At 45.5% G+C, this 18052-nt stretch overlaps 2 protein-coding genes and 3 non-coding genes across 6 annotated transcripts; 4 read left to right on the plus strand and 1 right to left on the minus strand.

Moving 5' to 3' along the window:
- Nucleotides 1–240: 240 nt before the first annotated feature.
- Nucleotides 241–5762, plus strand: dkc1 (dyskeratosis congenita 1, dyskerin). Its single transcript, XM_084697694.1, has 15 exons — nt 241–353; nt 1229–1290; nt 1368–1454; nt 1781–1872; nt 2067–2251; nt 2369–2433; nt 2603–2729; nt 2831–2961; nt 3395–3538; nt 3687–3807; nt 4001–4119; nt 4369–4472; nt 4592–4640; nt 4760–4942; nt 5277–5762. The coding sequence occupies exons 1-15, from the start codon at nt 332–334 to the stop codon at nt 5340–5342; spliced, it is 1557 nt and encodes a 518-aa protein (XP_084553820.1). The 5' UTR covers nt 241–331; the 3' UTR covers nt 5343–5762.
- On the plus strand, nt 1493–1705 carry LOC146287833 (small nucleolar RNA SNORD17). The gene has a single exon (XR_014758193.1). It is a non-coding gene; the product is annotated as a small nucleolar RNA SNORD17 (small nucleolar RNA).
- Nucleotides 1910–1988, plus strand: LOC146287834 (small nucleolar RNA SNORD83). Its single transcript, XR_014758174.1, has one exon. It is a non-coding gene; the product is annotated as a small nucleolar RNA SNORD83 (small nucleolar RNA).
- Nucleotides 3149–3306, plus strand: LOC146287835 (small nucleolar RNA SNORA36 family). The gene has a single exon (XR_014758187.1). It is a non-coding gene; the product is annotated as a small nucleolar RNA SNORA36 family (small nucleolar RNA).
- A 310-nt stretch (nt 5763–6072) lies between the features above and the next one.
- Nucleotides 6073–17087, minus strand: mpp1 (MAGUK p55 scaffold protein 1). Of its 2 annotated transcripts, none has more exons than XM_084697695.1 (12): nt 16731–17087; nt 10144–10269; nt 9970–10048; nt 9674–9759; nt 9444–9512; nt 8255–8451; nt 7986–8092; nt 7694–7774; nt 7509–7589; nt 7203–7405; nt 6998–7072; nt 6073–6744 (listed from the first exon to the last, which is right to left on the minus strand). In XM_084697695.1, exons 1-12 carry the CDS (start codon nt 16851–16853, stop codon nt 6568–6570), a joined length of 1404 nt encoding a protein of 467 aa, XP_084553821.1. In that variant the 5' UTR covers nt 16854–17087; the 3' UTR covers nt 6073–6567. The 2 variants fall into 2 exon arrangements, with proteins under 2 accessions (XP_084553821.1, XP_084553822.1); XM_084697696.1 differs by lacking the exon at nt 16731–17087 and adding an exon at nt 12259–12355.
- Between the last annotated feature and the right edge of the window lie 965 nt (nt 17088–18052).

The following is an 18052-nucleotide window of genomic DNA, read 5'->3' on the forward strand; positions in this document are numbered from 1 at the left end:
TACTTTGCGATGTGCACCCGGTGCATCATTTTTCGGAGATATTTTCGTTTTTGGGTCGGCCTTAGAACAAATTAGGTAGGCCTGTGCCTATTCAGGCTTACCCGTGGGTACGCCCCTGCATGTAAGGATACAGCGTGATAGAAAGGAACGCAGCCTTGGACACGACACCAACGGTGGGCGGAGATTTAAAATGACCTATCGTGAGATTTTGTATCTGCCTTTTTGAAAATGACATATCGTGAGATTTTGAAGTTGCCTTTACAAGTCATGCGCATTGAAGAACCACGTGTGGATCTGTCTTCTGGACCGCTGCAGCCTGAACTCAAGTCGCATGAAGATGGCGGACGGAGAAAGTAAGTTCCACAAAATGTTTCTGTGCACTCTTAGCTGGCTTGCAACATAACTGAACCACTTACCAGGTAGATATATAACGTAGAAATGGCGTCTCTGTGAAATTTATAAGTAATTTTATACGTTTAGGGATAATGTACGCATGCCAACATCTGCGTAACATGGTGGGTTAGCCTGAAAGGAACAGGCGCAACCTGACTTCAATGACCCAGCAACATCACGGGCCTGTAGCCTATATTACTACCTACGATGTCGTCTCCGTTTTTAATGTAACTACGTGTATTAACTACTATTAAATGATCAGATCCTGAGCACGTTAACATTGCACATATCATAACGTTCGAGCCACATGTGCATGGCGCTTTTCCATTATCCCGGTTGATACGACATGCAGCTAGCTGCGTCATCTATCAGATGTAGGTTAATATAGCAAATGTGAGTAGCGTGTAATCATGGCTTGGCGATATTGCCAAGACCCAAATTCTCTTGATTCGTATTGGAAAGTATTATTAACAAGTTTGCTGACAAGCTAACTAGGGGCCATGCAGCACTAGCTAGCACTCTACCACGTGCCAGTGGAAGAGGCCACGTGGGATCTAGCTAGATTTCGCAAAGTAGCTGGGTATCTAATGGTACTTTATGCCATAACACTTAACGTGCGATTGTGAACGTTTTGCATGGTTTTATTTTGGATGTTGGTAATTTTTTTTCAATATTGGCAAAGGTTGCGACTCAAGACTTCAACCTTTTTTTGTCGATGTATTAATTGTCTTTTCGGTATAGCTAATTCAAGCTTCTCGAGGGCGATATCGAAGCAATGCGAAATGTTGAAAGCCGTTAGATTGTATTAATGGATCCTTTTTTCCCTACTGGGTAGTCGCCTCGGCAAAGAAGCACAAGAAAAAGAAGGAAAATAAAGTTGCTGATGACGAAGTTGGGGTAAGCTGATCTCGGAGTAGCATTGATTGTACATCTAATTTATGAACGCGTTGGCTAAAATTCTCCTCCTTCACCAGGATATTCAGGAAAGTGGGGATTTTCTCATCAAACCAGAGTCCAGAGTTGCCAGTTTGGACACTTCTCAGTGGCCCTTGCTGCTCAAAGTGAGTTTTCAAGCCTTCATCTTAAAGAATTAAGCAACGTGAACATGATGAACCTGTTTATCCATTCTCTGAGTACTGTTGGGCCTTAGCCTTGCAGCCCCCTGGGCCAGTTCTTGACCCGGAGGGTTCAGTAATCTGGCCATACGTGGTAACCCTAGTGTTCTACTGAGGTAACTGCGTGCTGGACAGACTCGCTGTCGCATGGGCAAATGACTCGACCACAACTAAGACGAGTTTAAACATCTGATTACATTCACATTCTCCTGGAATGAAACTGTCAAACTTCACATTGTCTAGAACTCACGACGCCTTCTCATGTGTTCTAGAACTTTGACAAGCTGAACATCCGCACAGCTCACTACACACCCTTACCGAACGGCTCCAACCCTTTAAAAAGGAACATCCTGGATTATGTCAGGTATTAACCGCCACATTAAGATTAATAAAATGTTATAGCCACATGATGAATTAATTAGATTGCACTAGCACATTGTGCAAAGATGACTACCTATCTATCACCCATGTCTGATGGCTCGACATCCTCTATAATAAGTCCGCTCAAGTGCCCAGTCTTCTCTCTAACTCCCCCTTCATGTTCATGTGGCTTCGCAGGACCGGTTTCATCAACCTGGACAAGCCTGCCAACCCGTCATCGCACGAGGTGGTGGCTTGGATCCGGCGCATCCTCCGCGTGGAGAAGACTGGACACAGTGGGACTCTGGACCCCAAGGTGACGGGCTGCCTGATTGTCTGCATCGACAGAGCCACGCGCCTGGTCAAGTCCCAGCAGAGCGCCGGTAAGGGGGTTGTCCTTAAGTCTCGCCGCGTCACGATTCCCCTCCCCCTACATGAAGGGTTATCATAAATCACTAAAGAGTTGCCTCTCCTTACTACTCTTATGCTGTATGTTTCAGGCAAAGAGTATGTGGGAATTGTTCGGCTGCACAATGCTATTGAGAGCGAGCATACACTTGCTAGGGTAAGTTCGCTTGTAATGTTGACTTGGCCTAAGAAAATACAGCCAAGTCTAAGCGTAAATCAAACAAGGGTTTGATTCAGTTAGTGGACATGGAACACACCTTTTGTATAAAAAAAATGCATAACAGATGGAACGATCAGAAGTGTGTAAAGGCTGTATTTCTCCCCAGGGGCTGGAGACCCTCACAGGAGCGCTGTTCCAGAGGCCTCCTCTCATCGCCGCCGTCAAACGGCAGCTGAGAGTCAGGACTGTCTATGAGAGCAAGCTGGTGGAGTACGACCCAGAGAGGAGACTGGGTAAGGAACTTTCATGTTCAAATCCTTGGAATTCGATTTCATAACTTTGTCCAACTTGCGTATTCTTAGCGTTCTGATTTAGTGGTTGCTACGTTTTCCAGGTATCTTCTGGGTGAGCTGTGAGGCGGGGACCTACATCCGTACGCTGTGTGTCCATCTGGGGCTGCTGCTGGGGGTGGGCGGCCAGATGCAGGAGCTGAGGAGGGTCCGCTCGGGAGTGCTGGGAGAGAGGGTGAGTCTCCTGCTGGCTCCGCCCACCTTGAATACGACGATCAGCACTGAGGGGGGGGTGGTTAGGAAGTGATCAACATATATATATTTATTAAAGGCCTGCCCACCTTGAATAACGACATCAACACTGAGGGGGGGTTAGCAAGGGATAAATATATATATATATATTTTAAAGCTCTATGGCTGAAATCCAAAGGGTTGAGTTCAGCTCTGGGCTCTCTCCCCAGTTCTGGTAATTAGCCTTTGGTATAGAAACTGGCCTGCAGTGGTTCAACACGGTGGACACGCCAGCCACTTGTGACCACTCAGTCCAACAGTCCGTCGTTAAGATGCTTGTTCTACACAAATGTAATACGGACACTTAAATAAATCACAACTACTTCAGGGCATTCGGTTTCCCATGTAGCATGTTCATCTGAACTTTCCCCTCGCAGGATAACCTGGTGACCATGCACGATGTGCTGGATGCCCAGTGGCAGTTTGACCACAACAAGGACGAGACGTACCTGCGCAGGGTCATCTACCCCCTGGAGAAGCTGCTCATCTCCCACAAGAGGCTGGTGATGAAGGACAGCGCGGTGAGAAGCCCTCCGTTACTGTAGGGTTAAGTGCCTTGCCCAAGGACAGTCATTTGGCATGGCGGGGAATCGATCCGGCAACCTTCTGATTACTAGCCCGACTCATTCACCGCTCAGCCATCTGACTTCCGCATTCTTTCTGCTTCAGGTCAATGCCATCTGCTACGGCGCCAAGATCATGCTGCCGGGAGTCCTGCGCTACGAGGACGGCATCGAGATCAACCAGGACATTGTTGTCATAACGACCAAAGGAGAGGCCATTTGCTTGGGTATGTACCGGAGACTTCAGATCGGTTGCTGTCTCTAGCCAAGTCATGTGATGATGATATATAGATTGCATTAGCTTTGTGCGAAGATGACTTATCTATCTCCCTTGTCTGACGGCTTCCTAAAACGTTCTTTTCCAAGAAGAACAACTCATGAGTTTTAGAGGTTTAATGATTTGTTTTTCTTGCCTTTCAGCGGTGGCTCTCATGACCACGGCGGTGATCTCTACGTGTGACCACGGTGTCGTGGCCAAGATCAAGAGGGTGATCATGGAGCGGGACACTTACCCACGCAAGTGGGGCCTGGGACCCAAGGTAGGACGCAGACACCGCTTGACTGGGCGTACCTCTTCATCTGACTAGCAATCCTTATACTGGCCTCCAAACAAAAGAGGGGCTTATCAATCAAGATTAAGTTATGTAACTTGTCAGGGTTCCCTATTGTGCAGATATGTAGACTAGAGAATATATATCAAATTAACCTGAAGTTTGTGAATGAAGTACAGTTTATTTAGTCACTTGTGGGTGCTGTGATTGTAACGCTGGTCTCTCTGCACCACCCAGGCCAGCCAGAAGAAGATGATGATTCAGAAGGGGCTGCTGGACAAACACGGGAAACCCAACGGCAGCACTCCCTCGGGCTGGAAGGAGGGCTACGTGGACTACAAGTGAGCTTGTCCCCGGGACTACAACACCCGTGTCCTGTCAAACTTGATTTAAACATTTATTGCAGTTGTCTTTAAAAAAAATCTTGTATTTGAACTTGAATGCTTTCCTCTCTCCTCAGTGTGTCCAAGATCAAAGAAGAGAACTCCGCTGAGCCTGTGGTCACCAAGGTAAGTCGTCATGAACACGGATCAGGCTTTCAGATGGTGTTGATGCATCAAGTCCAGACACCATTCTGGTATCTCTCCACCTGTTCCCCCCCCCCATGACTGTCCCGCTCTGTCTCCAGAGGAAGAGAGAGGCCAGTGACAGCGAGGGCGAAGCGCCAGGCTCTCAACCCTCGGTTCCCACCACGCCGTCAGCGGAAGACATCAAAAAGGAGAAGAAGAAAAAGAAAAAAGACAAGAAGCAGAAAGTGAGCGAGGAGGTGGAGGAGGTGCCTGAGGAGGCTCCTGCAGAAGCTGAGGAGGAGGTGAGTGTCTGGACATAACTTAATGTTACACCATGTCAAACAAATCTACATATTCAACTGCGTGTGGGTGGGTTATCGGGAAGGGTGGAGTTATGTGAAAGCAGACAGTTATCCCTTTCCTGCCTGCCCTGTGGCTTCAGAGGGAGTCAGTCTGCCAGATTGAAGGGAGATGTGAATCTGGGCTAGACCCCTCTGGTCCTGTCTGCTCCTTACGTCTTCTACATCTCCCATCTGCTGTGAGGGGAGATCTGAAACATTCCCACCGTGCTGTAGAATGCTGCGTCTCCGGGTTAGGGTTAGGCTATCTTCTGGAATAACGTCTCTTTGTCCTCAGGTGGGAGAGAGTGCCAAGAAGAAGAAGAAAAAGAAGAAGAAAGAGGCAGAGGCTGGGTCGGAGTGAACCGCCTGTGGGCTTCAAATCACAGACAATGAAAGGACCACTGGAATGAGATGTCCGAAAGAGTGCCTGTAGATATTCTGACTCTGGGTGGACAGGCATTGGACAGGGCCCTGGCAGAGGAGGAAACCGTGCGTGGGATTTTTTTTTTTTTGTGTGTCCAGTTTAACCTGCAGGGAGAGGTCAGCTTGATTATGATGCTGACCTTTAACCTCCAGTCCTCCTGGATCACCTTGTTTTGTACTCGTGTGAATGTTTGTTTATCCCAGTTTTAAGTACTTGCCTTGTGGATATCCGCATCCTCTGGGTCAATCCTCAAACATAAGAAAGCTGTCAGAGCATTTTGTTTTTTATCATGTTGTAAATACAGAAATGACGAAAGGATAAACTGTCAGTTGAAATGAACTTGATTCTTTTTCTAAAGCTTGTGTCCTCGTCCTTCATGAGTCACACGGTGGGGGTGATTTGGCAGTAGACTTAGTTCTAGCTCACATGCATTACAACACGTGTCAAACTCCAGTCCTCGAGGGCCGCTGTCCTGCATGTTTTAGATGTTTCCCTGCTCGAACACACCTGATTCAATTAAATGGGTTGTTATAACGACCATTCATTAGAATCAGGTGAGCTGGATCAGGGAAACATCTAAAACATGCAGGACAGCGGCCCTCGAGGACCGGAGTTTGACACCCCTGCATTACAATTTCCCTCTACACAAACAGATGACCACACTTCATTCTTATGGAGTGGGAGTTTTTTTAATTCAGATTAAAAGTGCCTTACATGACATGAGGTATACATTTGAGTTGAGACAATAAGAAACATCACCAACAGATTATATCACTCAAGTTGACAGTACGTTTGTACTGCAGAAGACATCCCTGTATTTGAACACGAGTTGAAGTGGCACATCCACAGCTAAGTTAACATGATGGAACCCTGTTAGGTGATTGGGTGTTCACAGTAGTGGTCCTTTTGCATTGCTAACATTATCTAGATGTGGCACCCCTCGAAGCAGAAGGGTCTTAACATGTAAATATCCCTTTTGTTTCAATATTCTCTGAAATAAATCTTTTATATTGCTTTCTTGCCTATTAATTTTTGTAAAACCTATTGACAATTCCATCAACCAATTTGAGGTGGGATTTAATCGACATCAGGTTTTACAGGAGTGAGGGTTTTAATATATTGCACCAGTTATTTAACACAAGGTCATTAATGCCAGGACAGGTCAGTACACCCAGGAGACTGGAACCCACTGGGGGCTGGAGGAGGCCCGCTCGATGGCAGCCTCCACAGCCAGGACACTTTCCTCCACATCGTTGTTGACAAGCACCACGTCAAAGAAGTGTCTGTAGGTGCCCAAGATGGCTTCCGACTCCTTCTGAATGGTCTGCAGGCTCTCCGACTGGAGGAGGAAGGGTCACATTGGGGGGGTTTTATGTCTCAATAGTAAATTTGAGTGTTAAAATACTTGAGACTAGAACATAAGTTTATAAACGTCTAGGAGAGTAGAAATATATGTAAATATTGAGGAACAGTGCAATTAATAGTGCAATTATTGATTGGATGTCAAGTTTAAAACTTAACGCCAGCTGCTGTGGTCATATTGATGTTTTGCATGCGCAAACAATCCATCTTGCTATTTAGTCGGTGTTTACCTGGGGAGCCGTGGTGGTGGGGGCGATAAACACCACAAGAGGAGCAAACTCAGCCGTCCGCAGAAGTTTCAGTGTCTACACCAAACACACGAAACATACGGTTACTTTTCACTCTTGCATTGTCATTATTGCTTAATAAATTGTTTCGTCTTGAGTCATCGTTCGTGTTCAAGTACAAGGTACGATCCCAGGCACACAATCCCACCTGTGGCTCCACATCAAGCAGAGCTATCTTATCCTGCTCGTGAATCTTGTGGATCGTATCGATTTTGGTGCCAAACATGAAGCCCTGGAAGCTTCCATACTCCAGCAGCTCGTTCCCGGTGATGCACTTGGTCATGATCTCGTTGGAGATGAAGTAGTACTCCTTTCCATGCTCCTCCTCCTTCCGCGGGGGTCTCGTGGTGTCTGGACACAAAACAGGTTCACGAGGTTAGAAGATTCAGAGAGAAAAAAGTGTTTAAAACCTCTGCTGGAACCCAGGAAAGGAAAGTTCGTCAAGATCTCTTACGTGGCGCGGGGTAGGCAAACTTGTCGGAGTATTTGGTCAGCAACACACTTTTAATATGGCTTCTTCCGACACCCGGTGCCCCTAAACAAAGATCGATAATTAGACCAGCGAGGGAAATGGATGGAAATGTGAATGATCATGTTTATTCTAAAGGAAGTTAACGTTAAACACTGAACCGCTCTCACCAATAAGCACCAGCGTTTTTCTGTTAAAGGCTGGGAGCTGAACAACCTCCTCGTATGAAATGACATCCAGCTGGTCAAAAACTAGACAAGAATATGGAAGCAAATCAGTGACAATGTTTTGAATTTTAAAAGGCATTGAATACTTAAACACCACCGAATTAGTTGGTTTTGAATTAACCTCTTTAACATTTAAATATATATGTATTTTCAGATTTTTTTCCATAGAAGAGAACCCATATTTTACAACATGATCAAATACTGCAGACTAAGTGTGAACTTGCACAGCACTTACTGGAGCTGTGCTTGGCTAGGTACTTGTCTTTGCACTTTTTCTTCTTTCCAAAGGGGCTGCATGATTGGCTTGCCTGTCCTACGGCCTTGCTCTTACTGGCCACCCGCCTGGAGAGTAAAGGTCAATTACTCACTCAGAACACCTACCCCTAAACCATAGTGTCCCAGCTATTTCTTCACAGCTACCCCCCCCCCCCTCTCCCTTTTCCCTACGTGGTCCTGTCCAATTCTTGTATTAACATTACAGGTCCAAACACTGTTGGGTCGTACCATTCTTGAAGTTCGGGGGAGGGTATGAGGCCAGCAAAGTCAGCAGCAGAACTTTCCACCCTGCCTTGCCACCAGTTGGGATCCTGCTTGTTGATGATCTGGATGATGTCCCCTGTCTGGAACTTCATCCCTGCTTCTTTGCAGGGGATGAGGTCATCCTTGGCAGGGTCGTAGTCAAACTGAGCTCTCATGTACATCTGGAAGCGGGCCAGATACAGAGGCGTGAGACGCTACCCTCTAGGTGGGGCCTGGGTAACTGCGGTGTGCAGTACAGACATGAAATGGTGGTTGTGATGATTGGCGGTTTAACGTTACCAGCATGAGGCCGATGTCTTATCCCAGAACAACTAACCGCTACGTACTGTACATGTTAAGAGTTAGTTTTAAATCTAGTTGAGTTATACAAGTTGACTTTCCAGTTGGGATGTACTGTGTTTACGGTTTAAAGGATCTTGCAAACTACACAGGATGGGACTGGGTTTCTTAAAGGTTATCGTTTAGGATACTACAGTTGTCGTTATGTCATAATGGGGGAAAAAGCTTTACACAGACTGCCATTACCGTCCACATTATAACGAACAACGTGTTTCATAAGTTATTTCCAATGCAAAACTATACTACAGTAGGTGCGCACTCAATACATTTGATAAAGACCACGTCATTTTGGTCTAGCTCTGTTACAATTTGCACCCCTTGTATTCGTTTCCAAAGCACAGGAGGGTGTAGAACATAATGTGGCCAGCAGATGGCAGAGTAAAACACCAATGGAGTGGTTCCACGTCTAATTTGCGTCTCTAATGTGAGTGATGTGTATCTTATTAGGCCTCTAGAGGACTCTAATGCTGTATAGTCACCTGGTTCTCTCACTGTCTCAGTGAGTATTCACCTGACAAAGAAACAAACTGACGTCATAAGAAGAGAAACATGATTGGAGGGGGGAGGGGGGGGAGGGGGGGGGGAGAGAGAGAGAGGTCTCACGTATCTGATGTGGTTAGCTTTCGAGCAGGATCTGAACAGAATGTTTACCTCGGTTCGAAAAGCCAACCACATCCTTGATCATTCATACACTGGAAACGACATTTCATAACAAAAAATAGAAGCAGATAGAGGCCAGAAAGTGAGAGAACGAGAGAGCGAACAAAGAGAAGAAAGGTTGAACGTCTTCAGGCGAGCGCCGGCGTTTTCCTACCTCACAGACTAACGAGCGACTCTTCATCTTGGGGATGACTTTCATGGTGACCACCCCGTTGGTGTCCTTCTGTGAGGGAACAGAAGAACACCTGATAAACCTCCTGAAATACTTTTCAGTCTCACGAACGCTCAGCCTGTAGTCGGTGTCTTCCAGCAGACGAAAGACGAGACTGCACCCTGTCACGCCATCACCGGTCCAAGCATCAAAGGCCTGGAGGAAATATTTACCAGGATCTTTTGTAGCTGGTCCACCGACTGATTGGCAACAGTCGTTCCATTGATCTCTGCTATTTCATCACCTTCATGTAAGGAACCTGGAGAGAAAGTAACTGGGTTACTGTCGGTATTAGACTGGACAATAATGTAAACATAACACAGAAAGTGCTGGTCCCATTTTTCCTAAACTGAAATAAAAGATTTTCCAAACCCACAGAAAGCTTAGGTTAGGACTTTATTAATCCTACAGTTTAAGAACAGCTTTACTGCAGCAAGACTTTGTGTAAGGCGGTGGCAGAGACAGATACCTTGCCTGTGTATCATTCCTCCATGCAGTATTCTGGCAACAGTGCACTTTTGTTTTTCATTCAGTTTCAGAGTCACTCCCTAAAAGGCAAAGAGAACCAGTTAGGGAAGCATGAAGACCTGTCCTCAAATCAAGCTTCCCACCAGTACACAGGACAGAGGAATAAACCATTTACCATCGGCTCCGAGGGATTCTTTTCAAACGCCACCTCTCTCATTCTGGTCAACTCCGCGCCGTTCATCAGGCCAGCACTCCCGTTAGTATACACTTCAGCTCCCTTGGTCTCTGTTTGCATGGCCGCCTGGAAAACAGCAACACAGAATCCATGGATGTTGATGCATCACCTAACTGCCGAGCGGTTAATGCTCTGAGGCTTAGCTGACTATGTTTCTGCTGTCTAACTATTGGTGTATTTCCTGTTGACCCCTAGTAGCAACTTAGTTGAGGTGATTTGTGGGTTATGAAATGAAGCAGTGGTGTCGGACAGTTCAGAACGAGATCAAGAGATCGACTGATTGATCAGTGGGGACTGGAATGAACATAGTAGTACTCTGTGTATTCCTGGCCCCAACAACTATATTTACTGTGTTGGCTTAACACAATAAACGTCTCTGTTGTAATCCTAACAGGGCGGTGAACCATCAGAATCTCCTAGCCCATTAGCAAGAGCTTTCCCCTCAAGCCCTCCCCCAACAGCCATGTTTAATTTGCAGATTCAACATCTGTTCCGGGTTGAAAATTAACCCCGCATTTTTAACACCTCATTAGCCAGGTACAACCAATCGGGTCCACCTGGCAAAGGGTCGTCTTGGAAACACCCAATGGGTTTGTAGGAGCATTTTTTAAGAAAAGCAGTTGATGGAACAAAAAGTAAAGATGAACACGTTAATTACATCAACTAATCTAGGATCAATACACGATATTGTACGTAGCAACTAATGACAACCTTGGTCAAATGACTCTGGTGTTGCCCTTGGGTTCCATTATAGGTGCTTGTTCATGTAAAATGGTACACCCATTAACTAATCAATATTCTTTTTCTTTCTTTTCTTTTTAAGAATGGCTTTGGTGTGGGGAAAGAAACGATGCGTCTTGGATAACACAGGAATTCGTGTCAATCAAGGGACACCAATCCGGTCATTGTTGTGTTCACACCCATGCGGCACAAACACGACCTCCCCTAGGATTTGTCCATAACAGCTGCGTTGAGGTTGTGTACTCCTTCAGGGCTACACATGATCTGATCCTCCATTGGCACCACTATCATATTAACATCACTGCTACAGATTAACACAGCCCATCATGCGCCATTGTGATAATCCAACTCAGTTTGTACAGTATGGTGCATTCACCCCACCGGGTCAAAGGTCACTGTTTTTATGGCTCAAGTAACACAATGAGAACTACAACGCTGCCAGGTGGAAAGTGCAATCTGTGATTGTGTAAGGATAAAAAACAATCTGTTATCTTGCAGATAATCCATGGTTGAAGAGATAACTACGTATACGAACATGAAATGTGTCAGTATCAGGTCAGGAATCCTCCCTTGTACACCTTACGCAAGTCTTTTAATAAGTGTACATTTATATCACAATAAACTGACATTCATCTGCTATGATTTATAGAACGATGAGGTAGGTCTTGACGGAGGTCTTCTGAGTTAATACTGCTGCCTGACATTTTGAAAGCTGATTTATTGGCCAGTGAAGTTGAAAGAAAAGGCCAGATGGCCTTGGTACGTTAGGGGGAAAGGAAAATACATCTTGTTTTGACGAAATCATTTCCTTTATCGTCAGTCCCTCATTGTTCCCTGTAGCTGAGTGGTTTAGGATTCACTTGAGATAGGATTACAGGTCAAATGTCAAAGTAAAAAAGGCATGATCAAGAAAAGGACTCATTTTCTGGATCGTAACTGTCGCTAAAAGATACATACTTCTTATACAGCACACTAACTCTGACTCAAGGTCAGGACCAAGTTGTTTCATACTGGAATGCCATGCAACACTTTGTGTTAAAGTTGCATTAATTACGTAGCAACACTTTACATCAAGGAGATTTCCAGGGGTAACTGAGTGTTAACATTGATGTTGTTTTGGTAGCAACCTTCAACTGCCCCTTTCCAACATCCACTTTCCCCTCTCCCATACTGTGCCTTCTTACACTTTTGCAATAAGCTAAACAGCTAATACACTAATACAATGTATTTATATAAGGATTCCTCGGTAGATACATTTGATTCATTTAGAAGACGCTTTATCCTGCAAATCACCTAACATACATGGTAACTTACATGGTAGTTAAAGTAAACCTTGATGAGACGTTTTGCTGTTTTTGTTGTTGTTGACTAGTTTAATATCTGCTTGGGGTACACTATGTAGCACTGGCTCCTGCTGCGGACGGGCACACCAAGGCTGGCATGTGAAAAATAAAAGAGCCTTCAGGAGGTGAAACGCTGAGCAAGAAGAAATCAGCCCTCATCCTGAGTAGACCAGCCTCACTGGTCTCCTAACCCTCGATCACGACGACACAACACGACTCCCACTTCCCCATTTAGCCCATTTCTAAAACGTGAAATTGAGTCATGGGCTACGGAGAGTTAGATACAGTATATATGGTGAGAGTGATTTCAACACTTTTATATTTTCAACCTGATGAACTACATTGCTGTGTGGGTAAATTATTCTTATATGTCTGGATATGCTTTATGATCTTCCTACTAGTTAAGATGATTCCATGTTTGAAGCAGATCAATGAGTGAAAGCCTAGTTTCTCTCTGAACATGGCTGGGTGTGTCCCAGCTGGAAACCCCCAGAGAGAGTAAACAAGTTGTTTACGCAGCAACATAAAACAGATATGTACTAGCTGGGTCGTTGCGTAGTCTGGTACACTCAGTGCAGCTCTATTTAGACTGCTGCTCATGGTCAACAGTGATGAGATGACACCCCCTAGACAGGGGGTGGGGGGGGGGGATCTGATGAGTAAGATGAGTCACCACAGTGAAGACACAGTCTCCCCCTTCCATATCTCCTCCCACCAAACTGCTGACCTTGGCTGGACTGAGAGGAAAGTCACATGCCTGGAGGAAGCTGTCGGGCCCCAGTCTAAAGGTCCACTGGTATCATCTGGATAATGAATATCTGTAATAGTGGTGTAAAAGAGAAAACGCTGATGTCTGCGGCGACACTCCACAGCACTGGCATCCTCTAAATGTGCAGGGGAATCAGGTGATCCATGTTCATTCATTTTTAAAACTGCTGTTCCTTGGGATTAGTAAAAAAAAAAAAAAAAAAACGTTTACATGGTAGGCTGAATTTGGGGTCAGGTCTGCAAAATTGATGTGCTCCAGTTCAAGTGGAGACTACAAGTTGTTTATCCAACACCTCAACAATGAACCGGGGATAAAAGTGCCAAGCGCTACAAAAACAGGGGCGAGAGATTCTAAAATGTGTTAAATTAGAACAGTTCCACTTAGTGAGCAATAAATAGATCCCCGTCAGCCTCTTCTACCACAATAACAGGAGTCCTTAACGTATGAGCAACGGTGGCCACAGAGGGACAATCAGATGATCAGTTGCATGGCACTTCTCAGGTAGCTCTATTAGTCTAACTCTGGCATTATGAACAGATTACAGCAGCTCAGTGTATAAGCTTTGTGGCTTAGCAATGGGAGCAGTCTGGTTCATTCTTCTCCGCTGGTGCTGACAGGAGCCTCGGGTCGTCACGTGGCTAAAGTGAAGTGGGACTGTGAAAGACCCTGGCACTCCCTGACTCAGCGGAGAAAAACAAGCCGTTCAGGGCTGTCCTCGTTTCACGGCTCTGACAGACAGAGCCAGGGGTCACGTGATCACAGGGTCACACAAGCCGTCAGTCTTGTCTCTTGTCGTTTTTCGCACGCCATTTCCTGGTTGTTCCTGCGGCTGACCCTTGACCTCTGTGTGTGAACAGAAGCCCACTGGGGAGTGTAGTCTTCCAGCGCTGACGCTAGTGTGGTTACTGCTTTGGGGGAGGGGTGATGTCAGAGGTACAGGGAAGGATGTACCAAACAGGTTCGAGTAGTGAGGGGTGTGCTCAGCCTCACCAGAGATTCACATCCCCCCCCCGTGGAATATCTGTGCGAGTTCCAAGATGAATGAGAAGGAATGTGCTTACAGAGTTGATGTATATAAATGGAGATAGGAAGGTAGGACAGACATCTGCCTTGTATCTATCCATCTATCTGGACTCAGTGAACTATTGCAACTTAGAACCTTCTATAGACTTATCTCTCTCCTGGTATGCATCTGTCCATACCCTATACAGGACTCTAGGTAGGGCAGGGCAGGTATCTAGAATGGAAGAGTATTGATTCACCTGATCTTGCGGGTCCACAGCAGAAACTAGAGAAGTCAGTGGTCTGTGAGCCCACACTGGTGTATCAGGCAATGCTCCCCAAAACACTCAGACAATAACAGACTAGGTCCTTTGCTTTGTCTCATTCAAGCGACGCAAAGCCAGCTGAGATGGGGCGTAGCGATAGCTTTGGCAGGATAGGCTTCTGATGAAAGGGATCGATGGGTGAGCGGGGTGATGTGAAACGTCCCCTCGTCACTGCAGAGACGAGGGTGGGGTGCGGTGTGCCGGGCAGGCAGGCAGACATGCCTGGGTGTATTTATAGAAGAGCTGCGGTGATTTAGCCTGCGTGATTAGGCAGGTCCCCAGTCAAACACGTCATAGTGATGTCGGGCCGAGCCCACTCTCACTGGGTAACTGGTTTTCTGTAAGGCTTGTACACACACACGGAAACACTAACAGACTGCACAAAGATCACTGTCTACTCTGCTTTTGTTATGAATGCGCAGCAACGATCAAGAGAACATGCATGTACATGCATGCAAGCTAGCACGTGAGTCTTGTTTCACACGCATACCTGATATCGAAAGCATGCACATCTCTTATAAGATGTTCATTTCATAAATCCTCCCTGAGGAACACCTTGGTATGACACCTGCACAAAGTCACATACAAGTCGTGTGTGGGTGTGTGTGTCTGCAACTCTTCCACGGTTAGAATGTACCGCTGGAACATGGCCACTCATCAGCCTGTTACACTACTTAGTCATTTAGCCAATTACAGCATCAGCCATCACCATAAGCCATGACAACATAACTGAATCAGTTGAGGGTGAAGAATCTATTTTGTGGGAGGGGGGGGGGGGTGGGTCAAAATGTAGTCAGAGGTATTTACAACAGCCATTAGTTCTCTCAGGGGGGTCTGGGAGTACAAGTTTGAAATTGAAGTTTCTTTGTCCTCTCCACATGACTTCATAACTCCTTCTATAAGTCATTACCTTCTTCTTCCAAGAAAAAAAACTGTCTTAACCCCTCATTCCACTTCAACAGAGGGGTTAACTATGTCTCAACTTAATTCAGTCACCCTGCTCTGACAGCAAGGGCTCAAACGTGCTCTCTACCCATTAATCGTCTGACCCCAGACAAGCCAGAATCAAGAGGCCGAAAAGTCGTTGGTCGTCAGAAAAGACAGGACAAGTCAGGCTGTTTCTTGTTGTTTCTTGGCTTCCTGCTGAGGTCGAACACATCCACCTGCTCTGCACGTTCTCAAACCAAGACAAACAAGTAGGATTCCTTTTCCCTTCACTGTGCTTTGTAGACCAGATGTGGTACATGCGAAGCGGCTAAGAAGTACATATACTGTTCCTTGACTCTGATCACCAAAATATCGTTGAACTCTGCACTTCTGATCCTTGATCATCCACTGTACCCTCTATATGAGCTATTTGTATGTCGCCTTGGATAAAATAACCCGCCAAATGAAAACAAAAAAAAAAGGTGAAAGAGTGTGAACCTGGGAGGGAGGTGATGAGATTGACACCGTCCCCCATCTCCCAGCCCTGACAGGACCACTCCACTACAGCAAGGCCTGATGACATTAAAGCTGTTGAGTTGCTCTGGGACAAAGGTTAATTACTAGGTATTTCATTGAACATCTCCCAAGCCTTCAGAAATCCTGTGGTGCCCCTTTACGTTCGGATAAAGTTCAATTAATCAGAAAACCCTGACCCGTTGTCTGAGCGCATGTCAGGAGACATAAACTTTAAAGCAGACCTTTATTCATCAATTTGTTGAGTTAGCTGTATAGCTTACATATAATGAGCTATACTTGAGAAAACAGCACTTCTAACAGTGTGACGTCACAGCCGAACTTTTATAATGGACCAACAGTCGCTAGAAAACAACTTCTTAAACAGTTTCTGTTCCTGCTTACGCTTTTTGCAGAAATGAATCTGCATACCATGTGTCTGCTGGTCTTGTACTAACACTCAAGCACCGTTTAAGGGAAAACCCTGGGACAGAGGCTGGATTAAGCAGTCTCTGAATTTTTCATAATGCTGATAGTACATCCAAATTGTGGCTCAGGCTCAAGTCTAAAAGCATCATTGTCAAACTACAAAGAAAATATGGGGCTACTTTGACATCTGCACATGTTTGATGTGATGCAGCCTATTTCTAAATAAATAAATAAAGATTAGGTCGGCTTTAAACCGGGTTGTACCAGTGGTGACCAGCGCGGGATATAAAGCGCATCCCCCATTCTACCTTCGTAACTTAACATAAATATAGGATATTGACCCAGCTTCAAGCAGCTAAATGTTTCTAATATCGCAAAACACGCACATTTGGTACAAATTCGACATATCAGCGAATCGTCATGTTCTAATTCTGTAACAATGGCAATGGTAATCGACGCACAGCGGAAACACCTTACCTTTTCTGACTTTGGTTTGTTTTGAAGCAGTTGTTCAAGGTACAGATCTGAGAGCGCAGTTCGAGCGCTGTTTACCCGCTCAAGTGTGACAGCGGGTTCGTTTTTATTGGATTTTAATGTCATCCTGCTTCTAGGCTAAACAAAACCGGTGAACCTAAAGTGCCCTTGCTCAAGGTCCGCAGCAGGCTTGCTCTAGATATCGGAGAAAGAGGGGGAAGGAGCGATAAGGGAGCGGTGTGACAAGTCGCTGCTGTAGGTTGAAGTCCGAGGTTCGGATCAATTGGTGCTGTGGGGGCTAATGAACTAGACTACTGCAGGACAAGCTGACACAGCAGCCGCAAGTAAACACTGGAGTGTTCAGTGGGCTGGCTCTATTGCAGCTTCCTCTCCCGGGTAGCTCTGACGTCCTGGTGACAACCACGGGGGCAAACCAAAAAACGGTCGCAACAGCTGGAGAATGCGCGGCGAAAACTTCTCAAGTCCGTCATGGCGGTGCAGGCCTGCCGATGCATTGATTCACTGCTCGTTGCGGTACCAAAGTGGTTGGTATTGCCGCACAGCAGTAAAATGCATTACCGCGGAGAGAATACCCCCTCAAAAATGGTGTTTTCCTTCAACGCAGATGAGCGGCTATGTGCAAGGGCGCCTATATGCTGTAGAAATCATGTACTACACACAGCATGACGCCAATCAAAAACCCATGTCACACGCTTGTATATCAATTAATGAGTTTGATTATTAGGCTACATGGAGCTCGTCTACTAGGCTACTTATTTTTCATCGGTTGATAAGCATATTACTGCGCAGTCTGATTGTGAATATCAACGGCTATGTTAGAATCGTATTTTATCGTGGCAGTAACACAGTGTTTAATTGCACAATCTGTAACAAAATTATCTTTAAACATCCTACACGAATGACCCAAGGCTTTCCTGTTTGCTGGATGTTGTTAGTCTGCCATCTTGCGGCAGAATCAGGATACTACACCCACTTAAGTAATGAGAAAAGTTGGATCTAAACACATTCTACTGCTATTGCACTTTCATCCACAGTAGGAGGTGGTGATCACAAGACCTAAAAACAACTTTCTACTAACTAGTAATTGCGATGTACTACCCGCTTACTTGTACCCGTGTTTAAAGTTCATGCTCACTGATATGAACGTGGTAAAAAAAAATGGCCAAAGCAAACATTGGTTTGAGGATGAGAGTATTGTAGAAATAACAGGTTTGTGGCTTTACTAATCCAACTCAAACACCTGCAGCTCAAATCTCTCAGAAAAGGTTTTTTTTATGTGTTATTTGTTGGCTTAGTTAGAACCA

Source organism: Hypomesus nipponensis, chromosome 5 (genome assembly GCF_054491055.1).
Source record: "Hypomesus nipponensis isolate SF chromosome 5, ASM5449105v1, whole genome shotgun sequence".
NCBI lineage: Eukaryota > Metazoa > Chordata > Actinopteri > Osmeriformes > Osmeridae > Hypomesus > Hypomesus nipponensis.